Below are 12,484 nucleotides of genomic sequence, written 5' to 3'. Positions count from 1 at the left end.
GAGAAATACGTCTCTACGTGTCAGAGATCCTCAATTACTACACAGCATGTAACTTTTTGCTCTTTTTAAGTATAAGGGATATTTCAGGCATGGTTTCTGCCCTACATCTGACTTAATAAGACAACGAAAACCTGTTTTTATCTTCATGGTGATGGTTGCTTTCGTTCATGCGTTTAATCCTTGCTGCTGGAAATTCTATGTGTTGCAGCTGTTAATAGTATGTGCATTTTACGCTACATTCGCACGTAAGAACAACTCACACGTAACCAAAGATGCCTCTAGTTGTACACCCGTGCAAGACTGATTTGGCACTTACAGTGCTTACGACATACCGAGCTACAACGTGCTTACAAGCTCCATCCGCTTCCACTCCACCGGATTTGAGCTGGTTTTGCGTTGTTTATTATTCTGACCTTCCTCAGCATCCGTAGCTAAACCTCCAAGCATGGTTTAACAACCCGGATGCGGAAGTGCTTGTTCTTTTCTCTCTTGGGTGGTGTCGCCGTTCCTTCGAGTGTCTCGGTGAGAAGCGATTTCAATCCGGTGGCATCCGTGGTGTATGTAGTTCGGGGCAGCTGGAAAGAGGGTGGAGGAGGAGCAGTAGGATACCGAGAGTGTAACCGTGCACGTTTGGGGAAAAGTGGGGCGGGAGGAAAATGAGTCGGCGATTGAGCCCCCTATTCCAGCGATTACTCGCTAATTCTGACATTTTGATTTCTGTTCTGCAGGCAGTTGCGGCCAGAAACTGTCGCCATGGTAAGTGGCAGTTGCCCCTGAATCAGCTGTTCTTTTGAATATGCCAGAGTTAAAGGGAGTGAATTTGGTTGGAAAAAGATGCAAAGCCTTTTCCCGCAAGGGGCATGTTGGTGTTCAATAATAATTAATAACTGATATTCACATTGTTACATTAATGTTTAAATGCACATTGTTACATTAATGTTTAAATGCGTTCTGTTCTTGTGCTGAGTTTTCAGGTTTTAAACACTGAGATAAGGCAAAAAGCTGCAGGCTCCTTCAGATGTAGCTTGATTCTTAGTAATGCCATGTGATTACCTTAGTCATCATGGAAGTAGTTTGCCATTGCCTTCTTCCAGAATATTTTTTTCAACTTACAATCTAGCCTGTAGCTGTAGTATTTCCTGGAGATTTCTCATCAGTGTAGTAACCAGGCCTGAGCCTCTTAGTATTTGAGCCCAGAGAGGGTCAGCTATGTGGTGCTACCTTTCCAGAGTCCTACAAAACAGTAGATTATTCTTCCTCACAGGAGCTGTGATTTTCAAGGCAGACAGCACCAAATTAAGCCTATACTAGCCAGAGATGGCACACCAGTAAATTAAGAGCATAGCCTGGAAGGAACTATGCCATCCCTGTTCTCTGTAAGGAAAGTGTATGAGAGGTACTAGTGCTGGGAGGGAAGAAGCTGGAAAAAGACATGAACAGAGCTTGGTATTGGGGAAGGCAGTGAAGATACTAGCTTCTTTAAAACATGGTGCTTTATATTGAGAGCTTTGCGGGGACTGGAAAAAGCATGATATGGTAACAATTGTCCTTTGTGCCTCTACAATACACATGCCACCAGTTGAAAAACTGTGAGACTGACACAGCTGTTAAGGTTGGAATACTCATCAAATTATATATAGTTAGATATGTAGATCCCTATTCCCCTTGTTGCCTGCAGGTTTCAGAATAGGACAGAATATTCATTTTGGTGAGTTTTGTGACATTTTGTCTTGAGCACAATGAGTAGGTAGCCTTCCCAGTTTCAAGATTGCAAAGGGAGATGGAAATCATTTCAGTAACTTCAGATTGATCCCCATCACTTACCTTCCCCCAAGTTAGGTGAAGGGTTGGGATTACTTTGGAAGTTGTTTGATTAAGGCATCTAGGAAGGAAGTTGTTTAAGGCATCTTATCTGTATAGAACTAACAAAAGCCTGTCACTCCATCATCCTTTCCAATTCTGGAGCAAAAGGGGAGGGTTATAGCCTGAAGGGAATTGTGGCAGTTTCAACAAATGTAGCAAGGCAGGTGTGATCCCAGCCAGTCCTTTCCCTGGGAAGGGATAGGAATGGACTGAGGTTTCTTTATATCACTATCTGAGGGTGCTCGAGATACCTTCACATAATTCTCTTAGCCCTGTTTTCTCCCAAGTGGTCCTTGCCTCAGGAACAGTTTGTGATGGACATTTTTATTGGAAAACTGCCAGGATTGCTCCAAACAGCAGCATTCATCCAGCCAATCCCCCTGTGCTCCCTTCAGGAGGAAAGGGCTGAGGAGATAGGTTTGTCCAGATGACCACATAGGATTTCTGGAAGTTGTAGGTGAGCAAGATCTGCAGAGCCAAGGATTTCAGTTTTGCAGTGTGTCAATCCCCATACAGCTAGGCAAGATCAAGAGAGTGAGAATTACATAAACAGCAGTAAGATGTCTTTAATGCTAGTATTAGGACTAAGTATGGAAACTGCTAGAGGAATTTCCAACCCTCATTTATTAGCAAGCTCATTATGGTGGAGTCCCTCAGAATATTTTAAATAGTTTCTTCCCAGATTTTTTGCCTCCTGGACTAAGTTATCATTTATGAGATAAGCTACCAATAAGCTCTCCTATCTCTTGATTGTTTATGTCTAACATTCATTCCATTACCCTATCAGCTTCACAACAATTTCTCACGCTGTACCTGTTGCTGAAAATAAGTTCATAAAGTTTACAATTTTCTTCTGTTGGAATTTTCTATTGATAGAAAGGCATGGCAGCAAAGGAAAAGTTGTGTAGGCTGCAGGAGTAGGAATTAAATATATTTCCACATTGCACCAGATGTCAAACTTGTGTTGATTCTTTCATTTATTACAGCCTCGAAAAATCGAAGAGATCAAAGATTTTCTGTTGACTGCAAGGAGGAAGGATGCAAAATGTGAGTACTGATTTGTGCTCTTTGTTTTGTTTTACTAATTATATTTATTTTTTATTTTTTATTAAATTTATACACCATATATCTCACTATAAAAGTGATTCTGATTGACATATTGTAAAACTGAAATACTTGGCTCTCCATAATGGTTGTGTGATTTAGTCCTGTATTTTAGATGATGCTGAAAATGTAATATCAGTTACTATGTTAGAGTGGTATTCTTTATTATTAAATATGGGCACTGTCAACTTTTAAAAAATCTTCTCTAGCAAACCAGGTCTTGTTCAAATACTGTATTTGGAGATCCGTATCCTAGTCACACGTTCTCTTCCCCTCAATCCATGTTTTACAGCCAATAGCTCTTTTTTGCTGATACTTTTAAGTGATGTCTCTGAATACTTTCTCATATATAGAACAGCATTATTAAGTAAGTAAATTATTGGGAACTTAATAGTGAAATTGGTGGTCTAGCATTCTCCAAAACAATTCTCAACTGAAGGATAGTGTAGGAAGGGAAGAGGAATGGAAACAAAAACTTGCTGCACAAGAACTAAAAATTGAAGCTTTAAAGGACCTTGTGCAGACCTCTGCTAGGAATAAGCCCAGAGCATATGGAGAATGTTGTACGGTGGAGGAACTGCACAGACAAATAAGGCAACCTTACCAAATGCCTGCTTAACAGGCTCAGACCTTGATGAAACCCCAGACTTTCCCTTTGATGGGAAGGAGTCTTTTGAGGAATTAAGCAACAACCTCCCTGGGGCTTCAATAGCAGTAGTGGAAACCCAAGCACAATCAAGGCGCAGAAATGCCCAAAACGAGCAATGGGAAGAGTGGGAACAAATAGTCACTCATACCCCGTTATCGGGACAAGAGCTGAAACAGATTGTTACAGATCTGGGGGCCTTGAGCCCTGACCCCCTTGTACTGGAGGCTCTAGAGCTTTGTAGTAGCTTTCATTGGCATTACTTAGCCACGGCAACTTTCCAGGGCATTGTAATCAGCCTAAAAATTGCATGTTTAATTTTAGAAAAGGATTAGAAATTATTCTATGCTAGAACCCAAGCCCCTTTTGTGTAATGGTTTTGAAGCTTAGGAATGTACTGTACAGCTGCATGCAAGTTTGTGAGTCCTTTAGAGATACCCATAATCCTGCAGTACTGTGACCTACAGTGTGATGTGAACTTCATCTAATTCCTATTAATAGATAAAGAGATTATAGTTAAACAACATGAAAAGCAGTGTACTGTGTCACATCTTTATTGAACACATGTTGGAAAAAGTATGTGAAGCTTTACATAGTAACTGGTGATGCCTTCTTTAGTGGCGGTGATTTCAGCCAAGTTTTTCCTGTACCTGTTAATCCTGTGCATTATCTTGGAGGTATTTTGGCCTCTTATTCTTTATAGAGCTGTTTCAACTCATTGATGTTTTGGGACGGTCTTGCATGAACTTGTGGCTTTAGATCACACTACATTTCATTTGAGTTAAAATCAGAACTTTGATTTGGCCATTCCAGAGTGCAAACTTTCTTCTGCTTCAGCCATTCTGTTGAAGATATACTTGTGTGTTTAGGATCATTGCTGTGCTGCATGACCCACATTCATTTAAGTTTCAGTTTATAAGCCAATATGCTGATCGATTCCTGTAGAATTTCTCAGTACAGTCCAGATTCCATTGTTCCCTCTTAACCCTGAGAGCTCAGAGCAGCCCCAAATCATGATACTGCAACTGACACGCCGGTCGGGATGAGAATGGTTTGTGGGAATGTGGTAGGTTTTTTTCCCCAAACACAACCAACCTTCCTTCCTTCCTTCCTTCCTTCCTTCCTTCCTTCCTTCCTTCCTTCCTTCCTTCCTCCCTTCCTTCCTCCCTTCCTTCCTTTCCCAAAGTTCCACTTTTGCCTGATCTGTCCCAGAACGTTATTGCAATAACCTGTTGGATAGTTCCTTATGGAAGACTCATGAATACTTCCATCAGACAATGCACGAATGGCCCACAGATCCTTTGCCATCACCCTGGGGTTCTTTGCAATCTCCCGGTGTATTGTATTCCTAGAGCAGCTGGTTTAGCTTACCCTCTTCAGAAGGCTGATTATCCTGAGGTTTCACATACTTTTCTAAGATAGTGAATGTTGCCTCAGTATGTTTTTTAAAGGTGTGGTGTAATTTATTGGGATGTGGAATCTACTAATAGGTCTTAGATCAAACAGATACCACATTGTAGGTCACAGTACTGCAGGTTTAAAGATGATTCTAAAGGGTTTGCAAACTTTCTCTTACCACTGTAAGCCTATAAAGATGTTAGTGCTTGTTATTAGTAATAAAATAACAAACTAGATTTTGGCTTGCTTTTATGTACTTTTGATGTGTATATGTCTTTAACAAGATTCTTCAAGATTCTTCCAGTAAGATATTTAAGGGAAGACTTTTTCAGAAAGGCCTGACAGCTTAGTTCTACTTCAGAAGTGTCACTGTCGGCATGGGATAAAGTGGATATAATAAAATGTTCTGTCTCAAAGTTACACAAACTTTGTTTCTTACTAGGCAGTTTGTTCCTTAGTATAATCAATGTATAATGCTAACCTCGATATTTTTATACTATAGCTGTTAAGATCAAGAAGAATAAAGATAATGTAAAGTTCAAGGTGCGTTGTAGCCGGTATCTGTATACACTGGTCATCACAGATAAGGAAAAGGCTGAAAAACTGAAGCAGTCTTTGCCACCAGGTAACTGAATCATAAGTGGAATTATGGAACATGTGAGAAAATTGATAATAAGCAAATATTCCCACATTTTAGCCAGTTGATCCTTACTGGGTTTTTTTAGGTATATGTTTTATCTATTTGTTCTGTTATAAGATGATGGGTATTCTCATAGTCACTCTCTCAGCCAGTCCTATCTCACAGGATGCTATGTAGGATGCTCTGAACTCCTGGAGAAAAGGCAAAATCTAAATCTAAAATCACTAAATTACTCTATATTACATGTGAGGAAACCCTGAACGTTTGGGGCACTGGGCAAATTTTAAAAAATAAAGTGATTACAGGCTATTTTTCCATCTGCTTCCTGAAAGTAAATAATAATTTAGGAAATAAAATCAAGCTGCATAATATGGAGAGTTAACCAAATGTGCTTACGAGTGTACTGACAACAAAGTGAGGATACCTATGTGATCCATACATTTTAACAGATCAAAGAAAATGGGGAGCTCCCACCTAACTTCTCCTTAGAAGATCATTAGAAAGTGGGAGACACCTTGAGATGAAGTTTCAGAGCTTGGCAGAACTGCTTAATGTTCCTCCCTCTGATGCCAACAAAGTGGTGCCTTTTCAAGAAATGAGAAGGGGAAGCCAGCAAAGTAGCCATGGTCATCTCCATAGATGGGTAGAAAAAACAGCCCTTTAGATACTTTAGTTTCAGTTGATAGTGGACTTTAAACATCACCAGCACTTTGAATTGGTCCCAGAAACAATTGAAACATTTTGCTAAAGTAGTCGGTTTTTTCTTAAATGGAATTTCTCTTAAGAATCTGGCTGCAACATTCTGGATCATTGTTATTTCCAAATACTTTTCAGTTTATTGCTGTACTCCAGATGTGCAGTAACTAAGGCATCAGTTATCCTGACCAAGTCGTCTCTCTCCAGTGATCTAAACTGGGTGATGGCATTCCTAATTACAGCTCGTATCTGAGGTCAAAGCTGAGTGCAGAGAATCTGTTGAGCTGTGAACCTACATTTGCTATTTTATCTTGCATTGATTGAATTGTTGTTCCACAGTCAGCACTACTAATTAAGAATGCCTTTGTCATAGCTGAGTTAATATTTGGTGATTTACTCATATCTAGGCATCAGTTCTGGATCTCTCCATCTAAGTCTAGGGAGGCTGTAAAGGAATCAAATTGGATGTTACCTGTATGTTGACACAAACTGCAAATTCTAGGATGACTTCTTCCAACAATTTTATGGAGCTGTCAGATGACATGAATAAAATGAATGTTTAACCATTCACTAGTGGCTGATGCACTGAAAGACCATTTTCTTCAACAAGAACCAAACTGTGGGCCTAAAACTGATTTGAAATTGATCCTGATAATTGTGCATGTATAAGTCCCTTAGAATTGAAAGGTCATTGCACACATCAAAATCTTGTCTAAAAACTGAATCTGTAAACTGGCTGAAGTTACTGTACTTGATACTGAATTAATTAGGGATTACTTGTTAGAAGGATAGTGTTTTTTCCTTTGAGAAGAAAAACTATAGTTAAGGACGTTTAATGTCCATTGATTTCAGTCAATGAGTATAGCATATATCCTTTCAAAGCTGGTGGGACTTAATTACTTAAATACCTTTGCATTGTGATCTGAATTACTGTACTATTTGCTTAACAAATAGAAATACAGTTTTTTCTCCTTGTTGATACCAAAATGAAAGTCCATTTTTAAGAGAATTCAGTTTTAATGAAAACAAAATAAATCAATGCTTAGTTCATGTTAAAAATAGAGAGTAACTGAAAGAAATGAAATGATCCCAGAAAGCACTAGGTTTGTAGTAGATGCATCCAGTTAAATCATATGTATTTTGTATGAGCACCAGTGTTCGGTAGTTGTTTCAGAATTTGCAGCGGGGACGGGGGGATCCAAAACAGATAGAGAAAAATGACTGAAAAGCAGTATAATAAATATCCACTTAGGGAAGTGGCAGATGGGAGAGTTTTGATTCTTGCAGCAGATACGATAGAAATGTCAGCCTAATAAGCCAATCTTTTAAAGCCTGATGTCTAAATGTCACTTGTGTAGCAGGAATATTATAGAGCTGGAAGGCTGCATTTAGGCCATCAAATCCAACATCTCTGCTGGATAGAATAAAGAGATGTCAGTTTGAAGAACAACATAGATACTTTGGATGTTCAGTGACATTTCATATCAATTAAAAACTATGACTCTTCAGGTTACTTGCTTCTCAAGCTATGAGCCTGCAAATTACGCTCTTATGCTTGCTCACAGAGGTCTGCTTGCAAGGTTAGGCAGTTTGTGTTTGGGAAAATGGTTAAAGAAATGATAGTTTTACAAGCAAAAATAATTAGAATATTGTCTCTTCACTGTTCTTCAGTATCTGTTTCTCCTTTCTCTCTAGGTTTGGCTGTAAAAGAACTGAAGTGAATCTGTCATCCTTAGAATTTGGCCTGTACATTGTAATAAATGAATGAACTTTCTCTCTTCTCAGTGTCATCTTTTTCTGCAAGTAGCTTGGGCAGGAAACATTAGAACTAGCCTAGCAAACATTGACATTCCACAGTATGAAATCAATAGGCATAGGGAAGAGCATCTGTTCTTAACTTTGAAATAGTATTGATTTGGATAGCACCATGTGCAGCTCCAACCTGCAGTTGCAGCCTAGGATACAGTTCTGATGCACTTGAGATGCATATCTCTTGCAAATACAGGTCTTGAATACTGGGGTAAGATGCAAGTTGGCATGGAACTCCCTAAAGTAGCTTCCCCAACTAGACACCCTTCAGACTTATTGGGAATTTTAACCGAGTGCATCTGAGGAGGCCAGGCTGGGGAGGCTGTTCTAACAGACAAAGGTCACAAGTCATCTCTGTGTCACACTTGATTTTTGAAAGCTGAAACATAGTGGAATGTAGTAATAGAACTGTCAATATATGCATTCTGTCTATAAAAACATGAAACCTGCTGAGGGGGTATTAATTCATTCAAGACCTTGTTTTGAAAGCCCTTTGTTAGCTCTAGAAGATGTTCATGAATAATGAAGAGGATGGTTTTCAGCATATATAGAGTATATTTCCATCAACCACTGCCAGCTTTCTTCCCATAACTGAATCTTGATTCTAACTACTGATTTGGTCATCATTGGCAAGTAGGAGTTCTAAATCTTCTAATTAAAGAGATGCAGTTTAGGGATATACTGTGATGCCCATAGGCGCCAATGTACCTACAGACAATTCTCCTGAAGCTGTCAGTCTTCTTGCTGTGCAAGGATTTTTTGGATACTTTAAAATGGAAAACTGGCATGCTGTGGAGCACATGCCCCTAGCATTTTTATTTCCAAGAATGTTTCTTGACTTTCATAGAGAGGCAGAAAATAAAAATAGTAATGCTGTATTTCAAAGTATGTCTACTTGCCCAGAAGGAAGATAAAGGTAAACTCGGCAGAGTCTCGCAGAAAAAGAATGTGTGGCACACACAACATCATAGTTTGCCTATTTAATTTATTGGCTGCCTGAAAAACACTTCCACTGACATGGAACTTTTCAGTCTTCATGCTAGTTTACCAGTGAGGTTTAAGCTATGTGTAATGAATGCCTATTCTAAAACACTATCAGACTCATGAGCAGGAATTCAAAGATATCTGATTTATTAAAGAATAGTATGCAGGATCACAGAGAAAGCTGAGAATGATAAAAGCGTGCCAAATGCAAACTAAAAACCCTCGGTGCAAATGAGATCCCTCCCCCCGTAGAATCTTCCCAGGCTCACAATCCCAGGTGCTTCTAACGGCTTCTGATGGTCTGTGGGAAAAGTCCTTGAGCAGAGCACATAACCCAAACACATTCCATTGTAAGGAACACAGATACAGAGCTTGGTACAAGGTTTCACAGCAGCTCCCTCCCAAACAGAAACACCCGTCAGCACCATGGCATGTGAAACGTTACGATGTATACTGTACATTGAAACAGTGAACATGACACTACGATACTTCAACATTTCTTTTTGAACTGTCCAGTGGAATTCCTGCTTGCCAGTAATTACCAGGTTAGCGGTTAAGACCCATCTGTGTTTATAAGAATTTTCTCCAAAACGGCTTTCAAACTTTCTGAATTACAAAAATAAAATGGAATTTAGGAAAATTTGTAAAATGCTGTTTGAGTGTGTTTATTCATTAGATTTCTAGACCATTACAAACATACCACTCTTGGCAATGTACAGGTATTATTTAATGTTATGTTATCTAAAATATAACTATTCCATGTCAAGATGCGAAAGACTTCATGAAACAAACCTTAGTTCACTGGCCATACAGCACTGATGTGGATGATAAGATTTTCATGGAGAGAGTGCTTCTCCGTTAGTGTCTTGTCAAATTGTAATTCTAATATGTAATCCTAGAGTGGTTTTGTACCTGTCTAGTGAAATGGTTAAAGCATTAGACAGGTGGCCAGGTTCAAGTTCCCACTCAACTGTGCATCTCACAATTGACTGGTAAATTGCTTAGCCTAATTTATCTGACCTGGTAGTTGTGGGGATAAAATAAGAGATGACACTCTCCCCCCCCCCCCCACACACACACACACACAATTCTATGGCTTCAGAGGAAAGGCAAGATAAAAATGCAGTAAGTACTAATAATTGCTTCCTTTGTCTCTTTCCATTCTTGAATATCGGTTCTTCGGTAGATTGATTGTAAAGAGTCCCAGAGTCCCTCCTTGTGGGGGGAGATGGGCGGTGATAAAAATTTGATACATAAAATAAATAAAAGTATAGGCCTAGGCGTGCTAGCTGAGCAGCATTCTGATTAGAATATGATTGTGCTGGGTATCTAAGTATAAGGTACTTTTTTTGAAACAACACCAAGCGAGTTATATCTTAAAAGTTTTTGATAACTTTTCTGCTGCAAAAAATAAAGTGATGCTTTCAAGTTTGTGAACCCTTTTGAATTTTCAATATTTCTGCATAAATGTGACCTAAAAATGTGATCTGTCTCCACGCAAGTCCTAAAACTAGATTAAAGAGAACCCAATTAAATGAGTCAAAAACATCATGCTTGTTCTTATTTGTATGAACAAATAAGGCTTTGTTTTACAACAACAAATTATACAAGTTCTTCTTTGTAAATTATAATAACTTGCAATATATTAAAGATAAAATATTATTTGATAGTTCATCATTATCCTAGAGGGAAAAGAATAAAAATCCCATGCCTCAGAATTACAATTATACAATCAGTATTAAAACTATGACTACAACTTTTCCATTAATAAAGGCCCCTAGTGCAGGTTTTGTGATACTAATTTCTCATAAAGCCATACTAGATACAATGTGATGCAAAGATGGTGGCGTATTACCTAACCACATTAGAGTGAGAAACCACGAAGAGTCATGTCTTTTTCCTTGGGAAGAAAAATGTATAATGCTAAAAAACAATTCACTACCTAACCAGGATTTTTGTTTCCATGATATTGTTCAATACAACAATATTATAAAATACAACTGAATATTATAAAAGTGGGCAGAAAGGAAACACATTGGAAGCTTCAGCTTCAACTACAATTCATATCCGGTCAGTTCACACTGATCTCTAATTACAGAGAGTGTGCTCTTCTGCTGACACTGTGGCAGTGCTTCCTACTGTGCATTGTTCTATGCTAGAGAATTGTTTGTTCGAAAAAACCTAGAAGCTTTTTTTACCCCTGTAAAAATTAACGTTTGTTGGTTCTGCTCCTTGTTCCAGTGGTAGAATACAGATGGAACAAATGCTGCACAGGCATAAAACAGGACTCAGCCAAGGATTTGTCAGTGCTGCAGTAAGAGATGTTAAATATGGGCTTGAGTTACCATTCTCTCTAAATACAGTTTTTAAGTTAAGCACCAGTATGAGACACATCCTTGAGAACCATTTCTCCCGTCTTGTGTATTTGCAAAACGCTGCGATAGCAGAATTCTCTCCTTTTCATCTTTACTTGTACAGCTGAAATGGACATAGACTTGCATCACATAATCATTCTCTGCCTAATAGTGAGGAGAGCTGTTATATGATTATGCAGCTTTGCAGTGATAAATGGAAAATTTCAGTTGACAATGGGATACTACTAGCCTTGAAAATAACTAACATACGGAGTCATATTTCAATTATATACTTTTGCCTTTTCTCCCATCACTTCCTTCAGCAAAGGATCGTTACCTTGTCGTGGTGCTGGAGCTTGAGCACCTCAATGATGCCATGAGCTAAACCGTGAAGGGCCACCCAAGACGGGAAGGTCATGACAGAGAGGTCAGACTAAATGCGATCCCTGGGGAAGGTAATGGCAACCCACCTCAGTATTCTTGCCATGAAAACTAAATGGATCAGTACAACCAGAGATATGTCGGTATACCATCGGAAGATGAGACCCCCAGGTCGGAAGATGGTCAAAATGCTACTGGGGAGGAACAGAGGATGAGCTCAACTAGCCCCAGACGTGATGACGCAGCTAGCTCAAAGCCGAAAGGACGGCTAGCGGCCAACGGTGCTGGTGGTGAACGGCGAATCCGATGTTCTAAGGATCAACACACCATTGGAACCTGGAATGTAAGATCTATGAGCCAGGGCAAATTGGATGTGGTTATTGGTGAGATGTCAAGATTAAAGATAGACATTCTGGGCGTCAGTGAACTGAAATGGACTGGAATGGGCCACTTCACATCAAATGACCACCAGATCTACTACTGCGGACAAGAGGACCACAGAAGAAATGGAGTAGCCTTCATAATTAATAGTAAAGTGGCTAAAGCAGTGCTTGGATACAACCCAAAAAACGACAGAATGATCTCAATTCGAATTCAGGGCAAGCCATC

At 39.2% G+C, this 12,484-nt stretch overlaps 1 protein-coding gene across 1 annotated transcript; it reads left to right on the top strand.

The window, feature by feature from the left end:
• The first annotated feature begins 612 nt into the window (after window positions 1–612).
• On the top strand, window positions 613–8,121 carry RPL38 (ribosomal protein L38). Its single transcript, XM_063293426.1, has 4 exons — window positions 613–756; window positions 2,850–2,910; window positions 5,514–5,636; window positions 8,043–8,121. Exons 1-4 carry the CDS (start codon window positions 754–756, stop codon window positions 8,066–8,068), a joined length of 213 nt encoding a protein of 70 aa, XP_063149496.1. The 5' UTR covers window positions 613–753; the 3' UTR covers window positions 8,069–8,121.
• The last annotated feature ends 4,363 nt before the right edge of the window (window positions 8,122–12,484 follow it).

The sequence above is a fragment of the Candoia aspera genome, chromosome 2, assembly GCF_035149785.1.
Source record: "Candoia aspera isolate rCanAsp1 chromosome 2, rCanAsp1.hap2, whole genome shotgun sequence".
Classification (NCBI taxonomy): Eukaryota; Metazoa; Chordata; class Lepidosauria; order Squamata; family Boidae; genus Candoia; species Candoia aspera.
The sequence above is the reverse complement of the archived record's forward strand: the minus strand, read 5'-3'. Positions and strand labels throughout refer to the sequence as shown.

What these genes read in the sequence shown, in the direction of transcription:
- RPL38 (XM_063293426.1), top strand. An exon ending in AAGGAGGAAGGATGCAAAAT is followed by an intron (nt 2,911 to 5,513) that starts GTGAGTACTGAT and finishes TTTATACTATAG; the next exon opens with CTGTTAAGATCAAGAAGAAT. An exon ending in GAAGCAGTCTTTGCCACCAG is followed by an intron (nt 5,637 to 8,042) that starts GTAACTGAATCA and finishes CTTTCTCTCTAG; the next exon opens with GTTTGGCTGTAAAAGAACTG.